Source organism: Lutjanus erythropterus, chromosome 1 (assembly GCF_056507025.1).
Source record: "Lutjanus erythropterus isolate fLutEry1 chromosome 1, fLutEry1.hap2, whole genome shotgun sequence".
NCBI classification, from domain to species: Eukaryota; Metazoa; Chordata; class Actinopteri; order Lutjaniformes; family Lutjanidae; genus Lutjanus; species Lutjanus erythropterus.
The window spans coordinates 24,391,170-24,412,574 of NC_139317.1; the positions used below are offsets into that span (position 1 = coordinate 24,391,170).

The following is a 21,405-nucleotide window of genomic DNA, read 5'->3' on the forward strand; positions in this document are numbered from 1 at the left end:
GTCAATATGATAATAAGTGCACAGACAGATTTTTTTTTTTTACAAGTTATTGAGGTTGTGAACTGTGTTACAATAATACCTCAACTGGCACTGATGAATTACTATTCTGTGATCAGTAGTTTTTATTTTTTTTCTTTTGAACAAGGCAGAACAACACATCATTACCTCATTTTAACAGAAGGTCTAAATGATTCTCTGGGATATGAGCCAAAATGTTAACATATATGTTAACAGGGTCCATTAATAAAAGAGAAGTATTTTGCCCACTTAGCATGAAATTTCTCCACCTGGTTGGTGATCCTAAAGGTAAGGCCATCGTATGCTGCCACCATACCCATTGATGATTTACTATTTGACGTATTTACAGAATATATCAATAAGAACCTGTGTGCCAAGTCTTAAATCAGGTCAGTAGTCATATTAATACATGCATATAATATATAACACATATAAACACACAGAGACATACACAGGAGTTTCCATTGTTCAGGCTTCAGTGAGTGTCGTCTTCTGTTTGCTTCATTAAATATGAACAGAATAACATCACTGTAAACATTCAGTCCAGCAGCAAAGGAGTTAAAGTTTATCAACTGTGTGATGTCACATCTGCAGGTGAACAGTTTGGAAGAGCAAACATGGTGAACTTTTGCTTTTCCAAGTACTGTGTGTGTGTGTGTGTGTATGTTTGCCTCTGTGTCTGGGCACGCTGAACAAATATACACAAACACAAAAGTTTATCCCATTCAGACAAAAAATACAATACTATCAATCAAGTGAAGAATGAGAATGAATCAGTGCTGTCAAAAGGGTAAAAATACACAATACACAGTTCGTGGCCATATTAAAGGATGAAAAACTGGAGGAATACTTTCACATGAGCAAACGGCCCGTGCACAGTAGCTACAGTAGTGTAGTCCATTATTATATAAAGGTGTTATTATTCAAGTCAAAGAGAGGATTCACTCTGGGGAAGAGCTCTGAAACCACTGAACCACAAAAATACACTCTTCATCCATTCTCCATGACGTTATGTAAGATAGTTCCAGTTGTCCTCTTTTAAATTTTAATGGATTTCTGCTGTACTCGCAGCTCCCATCGATGACTGATTTACTTGATGATCGACTGCTTTGGACAAAAGTAATGATGGAAGATTTTATATGCAAAACGAATGTCTGCACTTTGTCCATAACAGCCTGTTTGTGAGTTTGTGTGTTGGTGGGCTTGTCTAACTATATATGTGAGTCAAAAAACTGTGAGCCCACTATACTTGTGGGGTCCGAACAGCTTTGTGGTGCTAAAATGCTGAACCCCGCAATTTTGAAATGCTGTTTGAGGGTTAAGATTTGGTTTTAGGGTTAGGATCTGTGTAAGGGCATCCTTGGGAAGTAATGAATTACATGTAGTGGGATTACAAAATTTGAATACAAAAGCAGGGATTATTAGTAGTTTAAGAATTATATATAAATAAACTGAATTGAACTTTCACAGCACCCATTTTGACTTTTCATAGTGAGACAAACACAGGTCCTTAAAACACTAATAGTGGGTTGGTAATAATAAAGCAATGCCAGGACCCTGAAACTGAGGCAGCTTAATGGAATTCAGCCTTCATTCATTTTATTATTTACACACTTTATGTCTTCTGTGAAAAGATTTATTTTTCCAATTAGATGATGTAAACAACATCTGGCTGACAATAGCTTCATTAAAATAAAGAGCAAACGTCTGAATTTGGACAAAAACTTTCCCCACAAACATCTTAGCCGAAGAAGTGATTTTAAATTTATGGCCTACGACAAATACATGTTGTTCGTTTTAAAGAAAAGTAACAGGATTTCTTTTAGGAGGAAAACCCTCTAGCAGCTCAGAATAGTCGTGGTTAATAATTTATTTTTCACCCTGTAGCATTTAACATTTTCTGAATGAAAACAGTGGCATAAACACATCATAGTGTGGACAAGTAACACCTTTCAACAAACTTTATTCAATATCAATATACAGTGAAAAGAAAGACAGCTGATTCAGTCAGATAGTACACGAGAAAATAATGAAACTACCTTAGAAAAAAGCAACATAAGCTACAAAACAATACAATTTTGAAAGATTAAAATGTTGCTTCCTGACAGGCTGCCGCTCAGGACAGAAGCACTAACAACAGATTTAGTGAAACAAACACCTTCAGCTGCTTTTCAAACATGCATACTGTGATTACCCCGATTCAAACATAGGCCACATACTGTAATGGACACATTAGATGAGTGTTACACTGGACCTGGAGACACACAAAGACCAATGAACCCAGGACTTCACAGCAAATCACACTTTGATGCTTGTACCACTGACTTTCTTCACATTTTTTTTCTGTCTCACAAAAGTAAAATAAACACATAACAAAAAACTAATTTAACTGATTGTCACGTCGCCAAACAAGTGTCTACGAGTATCATTGTGCTCTTGTAAAATGACATTCAGTGCAGTACATTATAATCTCACAATAATGTTTGTACAAATTCCTGTTCAACTCACAGCAGACATCCACACTGACATCAGCATATATCAAGTCATATTAGTCTTAAACACAGTCTGTTGACATTTAACATTTCTGTGCTCACAGGATACAAGCAATATGAATAAAAAACAATTAATGAAGGAAAGTCCAGTGTTTTTACATTTCCAAGCAGTGTATTAATCTTTAGAAGTGCTTTGTTGTTGTCCAATTTCCGATGCTAAACTTGGAACCGAATGTGCACTGAAGAGTTTTTAATGTAAACAGTTACAGTCAGTGTTATCACCCCTGATACAGCATGTGCTCTGACTCAATTCATCAACAAATTCAGTGACATTTGTAAAAGTTTCCGCTGAAAACAAAATAAAATGTTGTTTGTTTTTTTGCAAAAATCAAACATGTACACGTCAAGTTATAGTTTTTCAATATCGAGGATGCCTGTAATGAGTACATACTGTAAATAATCCAGCAATATAACAACAAGTTTGTGTGTCACAAAATTATGGAGAAAAAGTAAAACCAAAGCAAAACCAGTATAATCATTTAAGGCTGGATTTTCTACATAAATGTGCTAGCAAGATAAAGCAATCAATCATTCATTTTTTACACATGCAAAGAATGAAGTGAAACAGAGAAAGGAAATCACTCCACAAAATACATCATTACTATAACACATCTGCTAAAAACTTTATAAATTACTACATTTCCACCTGAAATCAATGGTTCCCTAAGTGCTACATACTGTATATTTAATGCCCTTTTTGTTAGGTAGATGGTGGTAAAAATAAAAATGCTGTACAGAAACTTGGCAAATATTTCTAAAGAGAGGAGGTGATCCCCGTTTGGAAAGAGGAGACTATAAAGATACTGCATAGCTAGAATACAGAGGAAATTCTCCATACAAGGTCATGATATCATCGAATTCAAGGAGAAGCTTGTAAAGACAATATATTTATCAAGAAAGTTTAATATTTTGATTTATGAAAAAGCCTCTGGCAGGTAAAACCTGAAAGCTATAAATTAACTAGATTTACTCCAAAAAGAGACTTGAAAGGCTTCATAAAACATCCATGCATGTTTTACAAATGACTATGAAATTGTGCAGTCAGATGCATGCTTTGTATTAAACCCTTTGCTATAAATTTTCTCAGAGTTTGTATCATAGAAATGTATAAAAATGCTTCATCTAGATGAACATTTTTGCTCTCTGCTTTGTTGCTTTGCTCTGCAACTCTTGTTCTAAATTTTAACTCATAGTTATGATTTCATATTTGTCCTGAACGTTGTTCTCCTCCTGCTTTTCTGGCTCAGGGTGGTGTAACTCAACGAAGAGAAAGTAAACGCCCGCTCCAACAGCTCCACCCACCATGGGTCCTGCCACAGGGATCCACCACCAGCAACCTCCAGCTCTGCAGGTGGGAGAACCATACACATTCATAATTATGAGAAAATACAATTTAACAGTATATTTTTCTATTATTTACACAACATCTTGTATGAATTAAATCTTTGAAGTCTTAAACCTTTGCCTTAATGCTGCACTCCTCTGCTGAGCAGTGTTACGCAGTCTGTGAAAATAGTTCCTCTGTGGTTCTGAAGATTTATCAAGTCTATGAAAATTACTCAAATGACGTTGGACCATTTGCGTTTTAGGAAATATGTTTTTCCACTTTCTTGCCACAAGTTAGATGTCAAGATTGATACAGCTTAAGTTACAGCTTGGATGTTAGGGTGAAGAGTATAAGTCAGAAACTCACAGTTACGGTTACAACAAAAATGCAGCTATTGAGTTGCATTATGGGAAGTGTAGGATTCAGCTTGACCCAGACTTGATACTAAAAGTCAGGATATCTTGACCTCTGCTTCTTTACTTTCGACCATGATTTTTTATTCTGTCTTGCAGTATCTCCGATATTAATCGTTCCACTACTCTTCTGTATGTTTATGTTAGTGTACAACCCTACCTGACGTGAGTTATACAGTTATCCCAGATTACAGTAAAGTCTTTAGGAGCTCTGTGTGTTGGAATACCGCTTGTGTCCTCATTGTCAGTGCAGCCGACCTCAGACACAGCCAGAGGCAGATTACAGTCCTGCTGCTGGTCAGTGTCTTTACTGCGGGTGAGAGGGCTTCACTTAACAGAGCTGATGCAGAGGCCTGTAAACAAGCGTCTGAGTGGGTCATCTCACACTCCTGTAGGAGTTCAGGAAGTAGACTAAAGGAGGGAGGCAGCTGGATTATAGACTTAAATCTACGGCCACAGCTAAGATGATCAGGCCAGGAGACAGACACTCAGTGGGTCACATTGACGCCATGTGGACACTGAATGCAGCCAAGTAACACCCTTCACACTCAATGCTGAAAAGGGTATATAATGTACAGAAATTACTTGAGCAGGTTTTTTTTTTTGCATTAAACTGCATTTATTTATATCATGAATGTGAAAGATTATGTCAGATTTAGAAAATACTGCATGCATGATATGACTCTGATATACCAAGGGCTTATATGTGCATTAAAGCAATATAGCTATATATTTGTAAAGTCATATGAGCCATCTGGTGATAGTTAAAGCTGTGGTATGGGGACACAGAGTATCATAATATCTTTCCCCCCAGCCTTTAGACTGCCTTTCTATTTTCAAAATAAAACAAGAATTCTGATTTAAAAAATCATTACTTGTACAGAACAACATTTTAACTCATGCTGCTTTTGTAGAGGCACCATTATTATCCACGCAGTTTTGTTCAAACACATATTCTCCACTCTTAATGCATGTCAGCAGTGGCATGCACAGACGCTTTCAAGGGCAGGGGTTAAAAAAGAAAGGGCCAGGACATGGGCTGGTGATAAAAAAGGGCACTGAGTGCAAAGACACAAATAGTGTATATCTGTCACCAGTCAGGACAGATATAGGAAACATGTGAGAATAGGAAAGTTTTGATTTGGTACGTTAAGAGTTAAACTGTGTCCAATAACATGTTTTACAGTTTTCAGTTGGAAGTACAATCCCAATTCTGGAAAAGCTGTGAGACTGTGTAAGACTTAAATAAAAACAGAATGCAATAATTTGAAATCCTTTTTGACTTGTACTCTATCTAGTACAGTACAAAGACAAGACCTTTAATGTCCACGCTGTTAATGTCAATATAGACTCTTTCTGAAACAGTTTGCAGTGTCATGATTGGGTATTAAAGGGGCATCCTCAAAAGGCTCAGTCATTCACAAGCATTAATGGGGACAAGGTTCATCACTATGTGAAAACATGTTAAACAATGTCATGGCTGACTGTCCCATCTGTGAAGGCGCCATTAATGCTGAAAGGTACATGCAGGTTTTGCAGCAACATATCCTGCCTTACAGACTACATCTTTTTCAAAGACGTCCCTGTTTATTTCAGCAAGACAATACCAAGCTTCGTAGTAAAAGAGTTCAGATATTAGGATGACCTTCCTACAGTCCAGACCTGCCTTCCATTGAAAACATGTGGTGCATTTTTGAGTAAAAAATATGACAGTAAAGACTCTGGAATGTTGAGCAATTGAAGTTGAAAGAATTTCATTTTAAAAACAAAGCTATTGTGTCCTGAGTTCAGGACTGAGTGTTGTTAAAAAACAAGGCGATGAAACACAGTGGTAAACATGTCCCTGTCCCAACTTTTTTGGAACGTTGCAGGCATCAAACTCAGAATGAGTGTTTATTTACATAAAAACAATGAAATTAATCAGTTTGAACATGAAATATCTTGACTTTGTACTGTATTCAGTTGTTATCTCCATGTCCCATCTTTGAAGAATTGGGGTTGTTGGTCTATCTAATCAGCAGAGAGCTACCATCAAAACAAAAATGCTGTAATTTCCGTGGCTATAGATCCACAAAGACACTCTGGTAAACCGCTAGAGAATAAAAGGGACTGAAGCACACTGATTAATTCACAGCCTTCAATCGTACAAACAGTTTGCACAATTAAAAGCTGTGAATTAATCAATGTGCTGCAGTCCCTCTTGTTCTCAGGAAGATGTCCTCAAGCTGAGAAGCACCTGATTCAGCTGCATTTCATTGGAGGATGTGCAGAGAACCCTGTTTCTACTCTGGTAAATCATTCATCGTCGCAACAGCAACCAGGATATTGTTCTCAGCAGAAGTTGGTGAAAAACGGAAGAAACACCGACACAAATGTGACCTGGAAGGATCTGGAATCTCTGAGCCTACAGTATCTCATTGGCAGAGTTCATTGGTTGGTTAGAAAGCTGTTCGGTGGAAAGGTGCCAGCGGTGGATCAGATCAGCTCCTGAAATGCTAAGAGCTTCAGATATTCAAGGGTGCAACAGTTAACATGGCTCATCATTATTGCAAGGATCTTGGACAAAGGAGCCTCTGAACTGGCACAAGAGTCTGACCAACAGACCGAGTCACCAACTACGTTTTCATCTGGAGGAATGTGCTCCAACTTTCCAGGGATCACACCTCTCTGCCTCGGTGATAATTAAAGCTTAAATCAAGATACTGTGAAGCAGACTCCACTCAGTGATACTCAGGAGGAACAATGGCAATTGATGTCAGTGTCAACAGATCAATAGTTAAGCCCTGCAAAGACAAGTTTAGAAATGTTCTCTGTGGTGTCCTGCAGAAGTACAGTATACAGAGTCTGCTGTTGTGAGTTTATATAGATGTAACGTGACTGACTTGTTTGCATTCTTGACAAAGTCCACAGTGAAAGTGGCTCAGGGACGCACCTTGTCCCATCACCTGTTTGCAACGTGCAGACAGTATCTGAAATGTACAACTCTGTGATAATAGAGTGGCACCTTTGCTTGTCCTAAGTAAAAAAAAAGTTTGGGAAACACCGTTATACACAATTATGACCTAAATCTCCCTTCGGCTTTACAGAGCTTTTTAGCTTTAGCTTTTTTTGTTAGTTGTTTAGCTGTTCAACCCACACGTCACTGTTTTTGTTCACTCTAACCACTCTCATTGCAACATCTTCAGCAGCAATGACCAAAACAGTGGACAGACAGTTAGAGACTACATGGTGAACACTGTGGAGCGTTTAGTAGCTAAAGAGCCAGATATTTCCCCCCGGATTTGGCGGAGACGAAAAAAAGAGCTAAAAGAAAGTGAATATTAGATTTAAATTCATCAAAAGCCAAAATGAATGAGTAAATGCTGAATGAGTTGTAAGCAACTATTTGCTGGTAAGTTTGCCATATTAACATAAATGACGATGTTGTGTTTTTGCTGCCCCCAACTGGCCAATAAAAATCTGTTACTAGCTTTAAGGACATTTAACAATTACATAAGAGAAATGTTTTGTGTACTTCCAAATCTGAGCGAGAGATTACATTTTTTTGAATATAAATATTTGCCAATTGTCATCTGTGCTGACTCGGAGAGAATAAAGGAAGAAATAGAGGCTGAAGAACATACAATTGTGCCACTTCAGTAATGAAGCCTTGAATATTTCATATTTATGTGCAGAGAATCTCTCCCTGTTCACTTAAATCCCACAGACCCTTTTCAAAATGCAGGAAATACATGCATGGTCTTTGAAATATTAATTCAGATTGTCAAAAGAGCAGAGATGGAGCTACAAATGCTGCTCTCTGTGTAGGAAAGGAAAGAGCAGTCACTTGGTTAAACTCAGCTTCTTACATCACACATTTACTACGCCTCAGGCTCTGCTGAGAGTGAGAGCAGCTCTAAATAATAGACTGCAGCTCTTTCAGGCAGGCGGCTCAGAAGCAAATTCTTTCTTTCTTTCTCACTCATGTGCTTTACGGGTGATAACAAACAGCTTTTTGTTCCTACATCAGTAAATTTACCTGAATACGTCCATGCCCCACCCAGCCACAGCCGTGAAGAAGCGCGGGCCGAGGTCTCGTGCCGGGTTGATTGGGTAGCCACAGTTCAGACCCATGGACACGCCGATGGCCAAGATGATCAGGCCGATGCACAGAGGCTCCATGCCTTTAGGAGCACCGATATTCTTCCTATCAGTGATAGCCAGGATGCACAGGATCAGAGCACCGGTCGCAATTACCTTGAAAACAAAAGCATCATGAAATGAGTAGAGAAACAGTTATGTTCCAAAATGTTTATTTTCTTTGTTTGTTATTGTTGTTGTTGTTTTTGAGAGGATGTTTTTTAGTGACCTCATCTGCGGTCATGACCTCTGCCCTGCGTAATTTTGTCTAAGCTTATTATGGGACTTCCCCTTTCCCCTGGTTTCAGACAGCTTTACTATGAAGCCCCATATGGCTGCATATTAAAAGACCACTGCAGGGGCAGATTATCAAATCATATAATTGTTCTCACATTAAACGTATCATTTAAAACTGTTTATAAAAATGTTATTTTGTTTAATTTTAAAGATTATTATTTGATATTTTAAAGGCACTCAGTCTTGACAAATGACAAAAACAACATTACAACCTGCCGTTACTCTTAAATTCATTGGGAGGTCTCGTCATACCTCTACATAACAAATAAACATTATTTATTAATGTTTCCGATGGTGTATCTTCTTTGTTTACATCAATAATACTTGTAAACATTGGTGTAAAGCATGGCTTTATTTTTAAATATAATTAAGTAAGTTATAATAAAATACTAATTAGACCTTTAACGTCCTCACTGTCTTCACAAATACATAAACTAAATATACATCTCAGCTCATTCACATCCAGAACAGATGGAAGTTATTCTCAGCATCAGAGCTGAATTGTTCATCCATCAGTAAACAACTCACATGTCCATTTATGCTCACAGTACATTTATACGTATGACTGCACTAAATGCATGCTCAATGCAGCTCTGTATGCTCTAGGGACTTCCAGATACACTGGATCTGACTGGAAAATGTTTTCTATCTCACTCACATCAATACTACCATATAGAAAAAAAAGCAAAATCCCTATAAAGATAATAATCGATATAAGATTCAAAACCATCCTTTACTTTCATGCTACTGGGAAGTTTGTATGAACGGTCAAAAGTATTATTATTTATGTGGATATACAACTGTAGTTGGTTTTTTATATGATATCTTCTGGTATATCATAGTATATTTTTAAGGGGATTACATATAAATTACAAGTTACCTGATCAACAAACCCATTAAGGACTGAGAGATGTTTTGCAGGATAAGAGGCAAATATGTTGGCTGTGGCGTTTGCACCAGTAACAGCAAAGTCTCCATTGGTATATTCCATCAAAGCATCTGTGGAAAAGAAAATACAACAAAGAAGAGGAAATTCATCGCTGGTGGATATTTGTTTCAATAGAGCAGGATTACTAAATTAGCTGGATAACCTACTTTTGGTCAGTGTTTCAGATGTGATGGAGGATGTGGATTTCCTCTGAACAGTTATCCATATAACCATGTAATCCTGCTCTCTGAGGCAGTTCTCTGGTATTGATGACATTTAAACCCACCATAATACAGCCCATAGACAGCGCAGGATCCAGCAAAAGCCCCCAGGAACTGTGCCACCACATACACAGGGAACTTCTTCAGGGGAAGCTTCCCCAGGATCACCATGGCCAGAGAGACTGCAGGGTTCACATGGGCTCCTGAAACAATGCACCGAACAAACAAACAAAAAAAAAATTAGCAAAATCAAGTAACATCTAAAACACAACAGACAGTATTTTATAAAGACGAGAGGAAGAATAAGAAATGTGACAAAGTAAAAAGAAGTACCAAAGATTTATGACTCAACTGTCATTTACATAGCTAAATTCTTTTTTTAGATAATCACAGTCAGTGAAAAGTGCAGATGTAGGTCACCGCTAAACTACACTGTGTTGTCTGGGAAGTGTTGTTTTCCTTTGGATCAGTGCCAGACAGGTGCAAGAAGGTGGAGGTAGAGAAGAAACAAAATACTGGGAGAATAGCCGATCTTGCTTTTGACTCTGATCAATTTCCCATTGACTTGAAACTATGACATCACTTATCTGCATTGGTAATATTATCGGATTTCATCTTTAAATCATAATTTGTTTTAGTAAATAGTTAGTGATTAATTTTCTGTCGACTGACTAATTGACTGATCATTTGTGCTGTAAATCAAATGTCATACATCCGTGACCAAGGTGAGAGCAATGACTTAGTCAAGCAGTGTAAAAGTGTCTCGTGTCTCCTCTTTGGAGACAAGGTAAACTGAGTTCAGTGGATTAAAACGGACGGTCGGTGACAGGCTGTCTGATCATTTAGTGCCTGACTGTGTGCGAACCCTCTGCTTCTCATTCATTCAAACCTTTCAAACAAAGAGCAGTGGGTTTGTGTGCCTGTTTTCTATACTCTACATTGTCCTTCAGAGGCGTGTTTGAACACATTCCAGCCAAATGTTACTGGGCTGCGATGGCAGTGTGGGGTCATTTATTTAACACTCTGGGATCTTGGCTTTGACCTCGCTGTGGTAACACCACTGGGGGTATCAGCCATGCGCCCATTGTTAATCTCTCCGTCCTGTTCACAAACACTGCCCACGACAACCAGCCAGACCTGCCTGTCTGAATTGCATCTGACATAATCTGCCTGAATCTGCTTAAGGCACACGTAGACTGCAGGTCATTAGAGTGACCATGATGTGTCACACTTACGGTACACTGTCATCTAAAATCTGAGACTACAAAGTGAAAACAATTGTGTTTTCTTCTCCTATGGGGCCGCCCTGCCAGGGAAGCCTAGAAAGCCAGGCTTGTCACACCTGACCCCCCTCCTCTCCAGAGACCCATGCCCCAGTAAAGCTCATTAGTCCAATACCTATGATCATCTTCAGAGATGTCGTTGGACAGAAGCTTCCCACTGAGCCGTGGACCCCGGGGCTGAATGGCCCAGTCATGCAGCAAAAGCTCTCCATATATTAACCTCGGTGTCCTCAGGCTGCTCTGCTATTCCTCTGAAGCTTTACTACTCCACTCATTAAACATGTAGCTCAAGTAACACTGGAACATGAGTCAGAGTGATCACAACGGCCATCCTAAACAAGATAGAGATCAAAAGCCTTATTCACATATCAATATATTAATAAACTGTGCTGTTTTCAATTCTCTATCAAACTTCGATTTCTTGCTAAGGCTGGGCGATATGACATCATATATCGTGTGATGGTAGAAAAACATGTATAGGTTCAAATTATACTCGTTTATGGTCGTGTCTGGAAGGGAAACCAGAACTTGCAAAACTGCATGATTTGTACGCCTTGTTTCTTCATTGTGCATGTTGTAAAAATGAATTAAGTTTTATAATGTGACAATGCTGATCTTTAGGGACAGAAAGCACTTACTGTTATGGTTAGGGAGAGATCATGGTTTGGATTAAGATGATCAGTTTTAATCATCTGAAGATATTTCATGGGTCTGTGGTTCCCTTCTAGACACAACCAGTGATTAATTTGTTGTGCTGGAAATCACATTCTTGCAATACTGCAATATTTTTCAGCATTTAGACATTTGGCATTCTGTTGCTTGAAACATATGCAGGCAGGTAAATTCATAGACGTGTTATGAAAGGTGGCGCATTGACAGCTTCGGCTTGTTGTTGTGTTACGTCAGCTTTGCCGCCATGTTAGACAGAGCAAGACTGGACAAATACAAGTGAGTGGGGGAGGTGCTCTTTAACATTTATTTCTCAGCCGACTTCATTGAGTCAAGTTATGTTTCATGGTTTATGATCTGCATGGAGTGTTTTTGAAAAAGGGTAAACAGAACAATTCACCATTATACAGGGATTATTGGTTCCTTCAAATGGGCTCGTGTTGACTGAGAGTATGAGAGTCTTCGAGTTACAATGTGTTTGCTGTTTTCCTTCTTATTCTTATAATATGTCTGAGAAAAATGTTAATATTCCCTGTGGCCTCATCTTTTAATGTTGCCTTTACAAATTCTATATATAATGACCACAAACTGTAAAAGCTGCGTGTTACAACAACATTACTACAATCAATGGTTTATCTTTGGTCATGGTGATATATCTGTCTGGCTATAATGTTGGCGTTAGCAGCATTACACACTTTTAAATTGTGTTTTAAAGTGTTTAATGTTGTGTGATATGATTATTTTTATGTCTATATATCTAGTTTTTGTAGAAGTTGACATGAAGTTTTGCTGGGACAAGGATCTGTTAGTTCCAGCGACTGAGACTGAGACAGACAGGCTATAATTGACCACTGACTATTTGGCTGAGATCAGTAACTTCCTGGAATTGCTGCTTGGTCGCATGTCAACTGTCCAAAGCCAAATAATAGTCCAACACATAACCCTCACTAAATGGTGAATTGTCTTTGTTTTTACACTTTGGTTTTTGTAAGAATTAGAGTTTAAAGTTTTAGGGGTCTTGGTGCAGGTAGATGATAGGTGTAGCTGTTCAGCTCTGGGTGCTGCCCCCCTCCCCCCCCATTTCCAGTCATTATGCTGAAATAAACTGTCTGCTGGCTGTAGCTTCATATTTAACAGACAGATATGAAAAAATAAATCTGTTTCCCAAAATGTCAAACTAATCCTTTAAGCAGTTATTATACCATCGGATGCAACAACATATATATGATCTTTTCTCTCTGCTTTTGATGATTTTTCACTGCCCAACAGTGATGGAAATGATCATACAACAATTCATGAAGCCTGCACAGCGCAACCCTCAACATAGTTATTGGGGTTTAATGGACACTCACTATTTGGCTCAGTGAGTTCAGGAAAAGCACAGTGACATTTAACAACTACTCCTTCCTATCCCTATCATTACAGGGAACACATAGAGGGCTCCTCTTGCCGTAATCCTTGAGGAATGCACCCTATAAAGTCCCATTTGGACATCAGGACATAATATCTTCAGCCCTAAAGCTCACTGACACCACTCTTACACTGAAAATCAGGCCATTTTCCCACTACTATTAGTGATTCTTGCCTTCTAGACCAGAGAAGAGGTCACTTTATGTTAACTGCTCTCCATTATGTAACGCTGCAACATCTATACTGGTCTTCATCGGACCTTATTTTATCTAGTTCAGTAAGCTAATGCAATAATATCAGTCATCCGAGATGAGCATGCAGCGTGATACTGTGATTTTCTTTTATGCAAACGTTTATCAGGTTAATCCTTTGAAGATGGAGATAGCAGCGACAGCCAGTAACCTGGAGGAGAGACTTTTTGTGCTGTGAGAGCAAAGAGATGACGAGACATCTACACGACCAAAAATCGCATCTCTACCACGGACAAGCACTGAGTGATGACCTTTGATAACAGCCTGTAGCTCTTTGCAGGTTGAAATATCAAATAATTACGTTGTCCTTGTTTTTATCACACTGAGAATCACAGAGAGCCGAGAAAACGACTGAGCTGATGAGAAACATCTTTATCATTAATGTTAATATACTTGCAGGTAGAGCTAAAACAATTAATGAAATTAACTCACAGCCATTTTAATAACAATTAATCGATAAAATAACAAGTGTGAAAGATTCAGTGGCATTTAGCAGGGAGTTTGCAGACTGCAAACACCTCATCTCACTTTCCCCTTTCGAACATGTAGGACAACCAAGGGTAGCCACAAAACTTATGAAAAACATAAAATCATATCTAGTGTTTGGTTGGTCTGTTTTGGGCAACTCTACAATGGCGGACTCTGTGGAAGAGGCACTGCACCCTCTGTACCTACAAACTTCTCATGCTGAGGTAATGAGGTAATGATTACACACTAATGAGGAAGTGAATATTAATATTCAATTTCAGTCAAATTCTGCCAATAAAGGCCCCTAAAGGCACATTTATATAGATATGGATATAGATATGAATGGAGTTTTGCGTCTGTATTCTGCATTAATTTTGTCCATATTTCTGCACATTTTTTGAAACTTTACAGATATGGATGAAATAGAGCAGTGCTATCAGGAGTCCCAGGGACACTGTAGCACTGTAGCCAATAGTGCTACAGCCAACACGACAACAGGACACAACAAAGAAGTTTTTAAAATGCGAAAGTATTAGAGATGACATTCATCGTTAGTGAAAAGAATTCTCTATCCACATGTCTTCATGTATTTAATAGTCACACAGAAGCTGCCTCCACTTTTTGGCTCTTTCTCAAGAGATGGATTATTACAGCCTCCTCCAGCGCCATGTTTGTTGTCTCCTCTGCAGGATAACTTTTGACTCTGAGCAGCGCCCTGTAACAGTATTGCAGAATCTCCCAAACCATTTCAGCAAATGGTGGCTAGTTTAAAAACGGAAAAAAACAATAAATTGCCTCCATACCGTTCATCTGGTGTAAACCAAGTCCCCTAAAGTTCTGAGATGACAAATTGACTTGAAAGACATTATTTAGATCATGTTTTTAGCCTGAATTTTCACTGTAGATCCTTGGCTTGGGGCTGCGTTCGCATGCATACAGACACACTGAGGGTGAGTAAACAATGACTGAATTCCCATGTTTGGGTGAACTATCCCTTTAACATCCATGCCAACGAAGAGGGGTTTTGTAAATATGTGAGCAGAGATGGCTACATAATCTTTGAGTATTTTTTTTTTCAGGCAGAAATGCCAAACATTCCTTAAGATTCAGCTTTTTAACTGTGAGAGTGTGTTTTATGTCACTGTAAACTGAACAGCTGAACTGAATATAAACATGTCACCATGGATTTTAGTGATCAAGCAGTTAATCAATCAATCAAGAAACTAATCACCAGAATAACTGAAAATGGCCATAATGATTAGTTTCAGGAGAAGGTGTATGGTTTACTGTTGTAATGAATGTAAGCTGCACATATGTGTCCATACCTGACACTCCTCCTGCCATGTAAACAGCCATCATGACTCCCAGGGTGAAACCAATGTGGATGGTCAAGGGCTCCCCGAGAGCCCCTTTACTCAGCACCGTCTGGGCCACTGAACCACATCCAAAGAGCTGGGACACAGACAAGAACAAAAACACAAAAGGGTGGAGGTAGAAAGACTCATTGTTTTTAATTATTCCAATTATAGCCACCATTAACACTAGCCCTCTTGTCCACCAACAGCCTCCGACTGCCACAGACAATTTGTCCAAACTTTGGGCTCGGAAAAATAATGAATCCCCCCACCCATTAGGTAAAAGGCAGAAGTAATTCGGACCAAAAAAAAAAAAAAAAAAAAGTGTTGCGAGGAGAGCGGTCATCCAAAAATAAAAAAAAAGGGTTGTTGTGGAGGCTGCCTCAATCCTCTGATGCATTAAAGTGAACTCAGGGGGGTGACAGGTGGAGGACAGTCCAGACTGGAGACATGAAAACTGAAAAACAGGCAAATCTTTCATGGAATGAGAAGGAGACACAGAAAAAACAATGAAAATTGAACTGATCATTTGTTATAATTGATTTAATCCCACGTATGTTTGTTCTCTCACCATTGAAAGACAGTGACTTGTTGTATGATTATAGAGCTGCAACAATTAGTCAATTAATCGATTAGTTGTCAAATATCAATGTAATTGCCAACGATTTTGAAAATTAATTAATCATTTGGAGTAATTTTTTAATTAAAAAAATGTACAAATTCTCTGATTACAGCTTCTCACATGTGAATATTTTCTGGTTTCTTTATTCTTTGATGACAGTAAATGGAATATTTTGGGGTTTGGGGCAAAACAAGACATTTGAGGATGTCATATTGGGCTCTGGGAGACACTGATGAACATTTTTCACATTTTTCTGATGTTAAATGAAACAATCAAAATATTAATTGATGATGAAAATCATTTAGCTGCAGCCCTACATTAACTTCATTATTAAAAGATAATGACTTACATTAGTTATAATGATTCTATAGCTGTAACAATCAGTCAAATAATTGATAAGTTCTAAAATAATAAATTACTTGCCAGCTATCTTGATAATTGATTAATCAATAGAAAGAATCATATAAAAAAAAATGATTGATTTCAGCCTCTCAGATGTGAATATTTTCTGGCTTAGTCCTCTATGACAGTAAACTGAATATCTTTGGGTTGTGAGCAAAACAAGACCTTTGAGGACATCAATCCTGGGCATTTTTCACCATTTCCTAACTTTTGATGGACCAATCAATAATTAATTAATAGAGAAAATGTTTGACAGATTAATCATTAATGAAAATAATTGTTTAGTTGCAGCCCTGAATGATTCAGATGTGATGCACCAGTGCACTTCTGGAGGAGTTGTGAGGGAGAAAAACAGCCCCACATCATCAGCCACATCTTGTTATGATTGTCAGGAGCAAATTACAGCTGAGCACATCAAAGAGAAAGTCCCAGAATATACTATCTGTTAACAGAGACATATGAGAGACAGCAGTCAGACTCAGTCTCTGGAGACCCAGTTTGACACCTTATTAGCATACTGGTTCACATGCAGCTTTAAAGCGGCTGTTTAAGCTGGATGACAGGTGCAGAGGGAGGTACTCACTATCAGGACAAATATCCCAAGAAATTCCGCCAGGAACTCCTTAAAGATGTCCCGCCTCAGGCCAAATCTCTCCTTCATCTTCCTCTTGCTCACATTTTCCATTTTTTTTTCTCCTCCTCCTGCGGCTCCTTGATGTCTTCTTCCTCCGACCAGAACAAACAGCCAACAACTCTACGAGGGAGTGTGTGTCTGTGTGTGTGATTGTCGGTGCAGGTTGCCGCCTCCCACTCGGTGCGCTCGGACCGTGCAGCAGGCCGACAGCAGGCACGTTAAGCTTTCTGCTTCTGTTCCCCTTTCTAACCACAAGGGGTCTACTTTTTATTACAAATACTGTACGGACTCCACATTATTACACTGACATCCAGACGTGACAGATGCTGAACGCATGTGTTTGGATTTTGTTTGCATCTACAACACATTTCACAGTTTTTGTTTGTTTGTTTGTTTGTTTGTTTGTTTGTTTGTTTGTTTGTTTGTTTGTTTAGATAGGAATAAACACAAATTGTATCACATTTGAGAAGGATGTTATGATTTTAACATTTAATATTATTGCACAGATAATAAACTGCTTTGCCAATCAAACCATGACAGATAAGATTAGATCTTCATCCCAAATCATATTTTAGTAAGTCACTAAACTCGCAGCCATGAGACTTGGAGACGCGCAAACGAGTAAGAAAGCTAGAAAAACAACAAATGTGCTGAGTGTGATGGGGGAGGTTAGGAGCTCGGTATGCTTGGGTAACTTTCGCATTTCATCAGTATATCTTGGTGGTGTACTGAGTCACTGTGTCCGCTATAGTCTGTTTTTTGTTTTTTGTTTTTTTGTTTTTTTAATAGTTTCTTGGTGTATACATTACTTGTTTTTGTGCTTATGTCGTTTTTTAACAAATGAGAACACAGTATTTGTTGACTGTCCCGTAGTCAGAAGTGATGTGTTGGTGATGAAGAGGAGGGCAGTGGTTTTGAGGGTACGAGATGAAGATATGCATATGTGAGGGTGTGAAGGCAAAAAACAACGTACTGGGAGGAGAGGGACATTAAACATATCACAAGTGTTGGATTTCTATTCGAAAGAATTAAAAAAAAAAGTATTTTGATGTCTTTGTTCAACTGTGCCCAATAAAAATTAAGTTTAAAAAGTAAAACAACTCTGACTTACGACTGACAGATCCAAAGTTTGAAATGGACCCATTATCACCACCAATATTACTTTTCTAATCACATAATTTGGTTCATTTTTTTTTAGTTTAGAATTGTGTAAGATGGTGTCTTAATTTATTATTGACAACACTGACATATAAAGTTGTTTTAACCGTCCATTCAGAGGTTTAACACACAATTTAGTATGATGATCTTTACTTGACTCAGTGCAAATTTAAATGTGAAAGCCTTGCAGGTAAATGAAAAGTTTGAATTACACACCGTATATTTCTAACAGAATTTCATGCGGAAAATATTCCGTTCAATAAATCATAGAGAATTTTCAACCTATAATGTCCATAATGCAAATATAATCTCTCAATTCAGATTATAACTTCAATCGTTTCTTTGATCTAATAAAAAATATATCAATTTGAAATTGTGTATAGCTTTGTCTCATTTTAGCATCTTAAAACATTACTACTACTACTGATAATAATAATAATAATAATAATAATAATAATAATAATAATAATAATAAAACTAAGAACTTTCATAGCAAATTAGGAAAACTACTCCACTCGTAGAGCACATTGTGTACAGGCATGATTTAAGCTTCTAATACAAAGTTAAAAGCTACCAGTTCGGCTGTATGTATAGTTTAAAAATCCTACGTGAATTTTTATGTACAATTTTTACTTAAAGCCAAAAAAAAGAAAACTAGTTCATCAGTGATAATATAAAATGTATATAGTCCAGCTTTATAATCTGAACACCAGTTTAAAGCCTTCGACTTAATGAGAGCGAGTGTCAGTTATCACACGCTTTGTCTCCTTTTCGGCTGTATTTTCCCACCAGTGTTGGGGTCTCATACGTAACTGAGCATAATAAGTTATGTCACCTCACATCACCAAGTAACGTATGTGAGAAATGCTTGACAAAAGAAAGACCAAAAGACATCATATCTGCGAATTTAGTATCTGTTGTTTGGATATGAAACCTCATTCTGAAGATTTTGTGTAGATGCACCAAATTAGATGTAAAAACAAATTCCACATAATTAACGTTTTCTTTTCCCATTATTATTTGTTAAAACTCCCCTGTGCTCCTTGCATTTTTTTTTGCCTCTTTTCTTTTTATCACATCAGAAACTTTTCTCACTCACCTTCTTCATGCAGCTGCTGTGGTTCCACTTCTCCCAGTCAACTTATCAGCCATATGTCCAGCATTTTTTGTCTTGCTCCCGCCTTGTTGTTCCAATTATCGTCTTATTGATCTTATTAAACCGCTCTTAAAACTGCTAAAACTTGAACAAAGTGAGTGTGAGTGTGAAAGTGTCCGAGGCGCACTTCCTCCAACAGAGGGAGCTCCATGAATACATTTGAGCTGCAGTTTGTCACACCGTCAGTCTCGGTCTCTCCCCTGTATCTGTCTTATCTTCCGTTCACTGAGCTCTGTGAAAAGGTGAGGCCACAGGCCGAGGATGGGATGTTGTTTTCAATGCATTAATCAATGTCACAGTTTTCAGGCCTCGTCCTCTTTGATGTGAAACAGACACTTGGAGAGTGTCGCCCATGCTGTGAAAAAAGGCTGATGTGCTGATGGAGAAACAGCATCCTCCCGGGGATTTGCAAATTATGGACCTACATCTGTCTCCACCACCACACTCCTTTGTCCTGCCAAGAGGCTCAGATTATGAAATCTAAATTGAAGATGATCTTTTAGAGTTTGAATTAAAACTACATACCTTTCTCTCTGGATTATTCTCCTGTTTCCTCTGAAAATCTTACAACCAACTCTAAAAATCTCAAATAAACTCCTGATTTACCCTTTAACTCTTACCCGGGTGGACCCATGAATGTGCGAGGGAATGCAGTAAGTTGTGGATGTTAATACGAGCCTGGGTTTGCTTTAATTCCTACAGTTTTCGGGAGACAGGCTCTGCTCACAGTTTAATTGCTGGATGTTTATTGGGAGTTTTAAAGGAGGCGCTGGAAGGAATTATCACCTGCAGGACAAATCTCTGCCAACAACACCCCGGCAAGTAGCAGCAATCCCTCTCTACTCCACATTTACATAACATCTTAGACCGTGGGGAGGTTTGTGTTAGGCAAATAAAGACTACAGGGTGATAGTGAGCCCAGGAAAAGCAGTTTGACACCTTTATGTCACTTAGGAAATGGTTAATGATGGTGTAAAGAATGTGAGTTTGGATTTGCAGTAAAGAGAGACTAAACACACCTTTGTATGTGGAGCAGTTGGTTGTTTCCAAGGACAAGCACTGACTTTTAAAGGTAAAATCAGTAGGATTTCTCTGAGCTGTTGTTAAGAAAGATAGCTGAGTCAAATATCAACGTTTTGGGCTCGTAAAGACTCCCAAGTACAGCAAAATAATGGGAATATGAGGAAATACAAGTAGAGGACAGGGTGTTTGCAGATACAGCCACCACACACTCACTGGGTCATGAGCGATGGTTGACAGGGATTATATTTATATGTATATTGTACATACAATGTTTCATAAGGAAAATATTGCATATTACGCCTTTAAATCATTTGCCAACATGGACAAGAAGTCCTTAAAATGCTCAGAAAAAGGGAAATTTGAATATCTACAACTGCATGACAGCTGAACAAATGTATCTGCTGAAGAAGGCAGTGTGCTATCAAGAGCTTTAATGATTAATCAGTTAGTTGTCAACTATTAAATCATTAAATCAATCTGAGTCATTTTTTACAGAAAAAATATCAAAATTCTCTGATTTCAGTTTCTTAAATGGGAACATTTTCTGAATATTTTCTGAATATCTTTAGCTTGTGTGAAAAATGAGACATTTGAGGACGTCCTCTTGAGCTTTAGGAAACACTGATGGACATTTTTCATCATTTACTGACCTTTTAAGACCAAACAGCAAATAAATTAATTGTTTAGTTTTTGTTTTTTTTTGATAAAGAAATAATGTCCAAATTGTGTGATTTGAGCATTTCAAATGTGAAAAGTTTCTTGTTTCTTTCATCCTTTATGACAATAAAGTGAATATCTGTGTATTGGGAAACAGTGATCGATATTTTTCTTTTACCATTTTCTGGCATTTTATGGACCAAACAACTGATAAATTAAGTGTTTTAGTATTACTTTTTAAAGACAGAATATCCAAATTCACTGATTTCAGTCCCTCAGATTTGAATATTTTGTGATTTCTTTTGTCCTCTGTGACAGTAAACTGAAAATCTTTGGGTTGTGGACAAAACATGGCATTTGTTGTTAAACAGAAAACATTTTTCACAGTTTTCTGACATTTTACAAATGAAACAACTAATCGATTAACCAGCCTTAATTAAGT

At 37.9% G+C, this 21,405-nt stretch overlaps 1 protein-coding gene across 1 annotated transcript; it reads right to left on the reverse strand.

Moving 5' to 3' along the window:
* Window positions 1-1,948: 1,948 nt before the first annotated feature.
* Window positions 1,949-17,261, reverse strand: aqp9b (aquaporin 9b). Its single transcript, XM_084717787.1, has 6 exons — window positions 16,919-17,261; window positions 15,282-15,408; window positions 9,941-10,078; window positions 9,607-9,725; window positions 8,329-8,546; window positions 1,949-3,915 (listed from the first exon to the last, which is right to left on the reverse strand). The coding sequence occupies exons 1-6, from the start codon at window positions 17,018-17,020 to the stop codon at window positions 3,753-3,755; spliced, it is 867 nt and encodes a 288-aa protein (XP_084573913.1). The 5' UTR covers window positions 17,021-17,261; the 3' UTR covers window positions 1,949-3,752.
* Between the last annotated feature and the right edge of the window lie 4,144 nt (window positions 17,262-21,405).

Bases quoted from the DNA above. Each gene is read 5' to 3' on its own strand.
- aqp9b (XM_084717787.1), bottom strand. From the start codon at position 17,020: ATGGAAAATGTGAGCAAGAGGAAGATGAAGGAGAGATTTGGCCTGAGG. The intron at 9,726-9,940 runs GTGGGTTTAAAT...TCTTTTCCACAG, and splicing joins TGTCTATGGGCTGTATTATG to ATGCTTTGATGGAATATACC. The intron at 8,547-9,606 runs GTAACTTGTAAT...TTTGTTTTCAAG, and splicing joins TTAATGGGTTTGTTGATCAG to GTAATTGCGACCGGTGCTCT.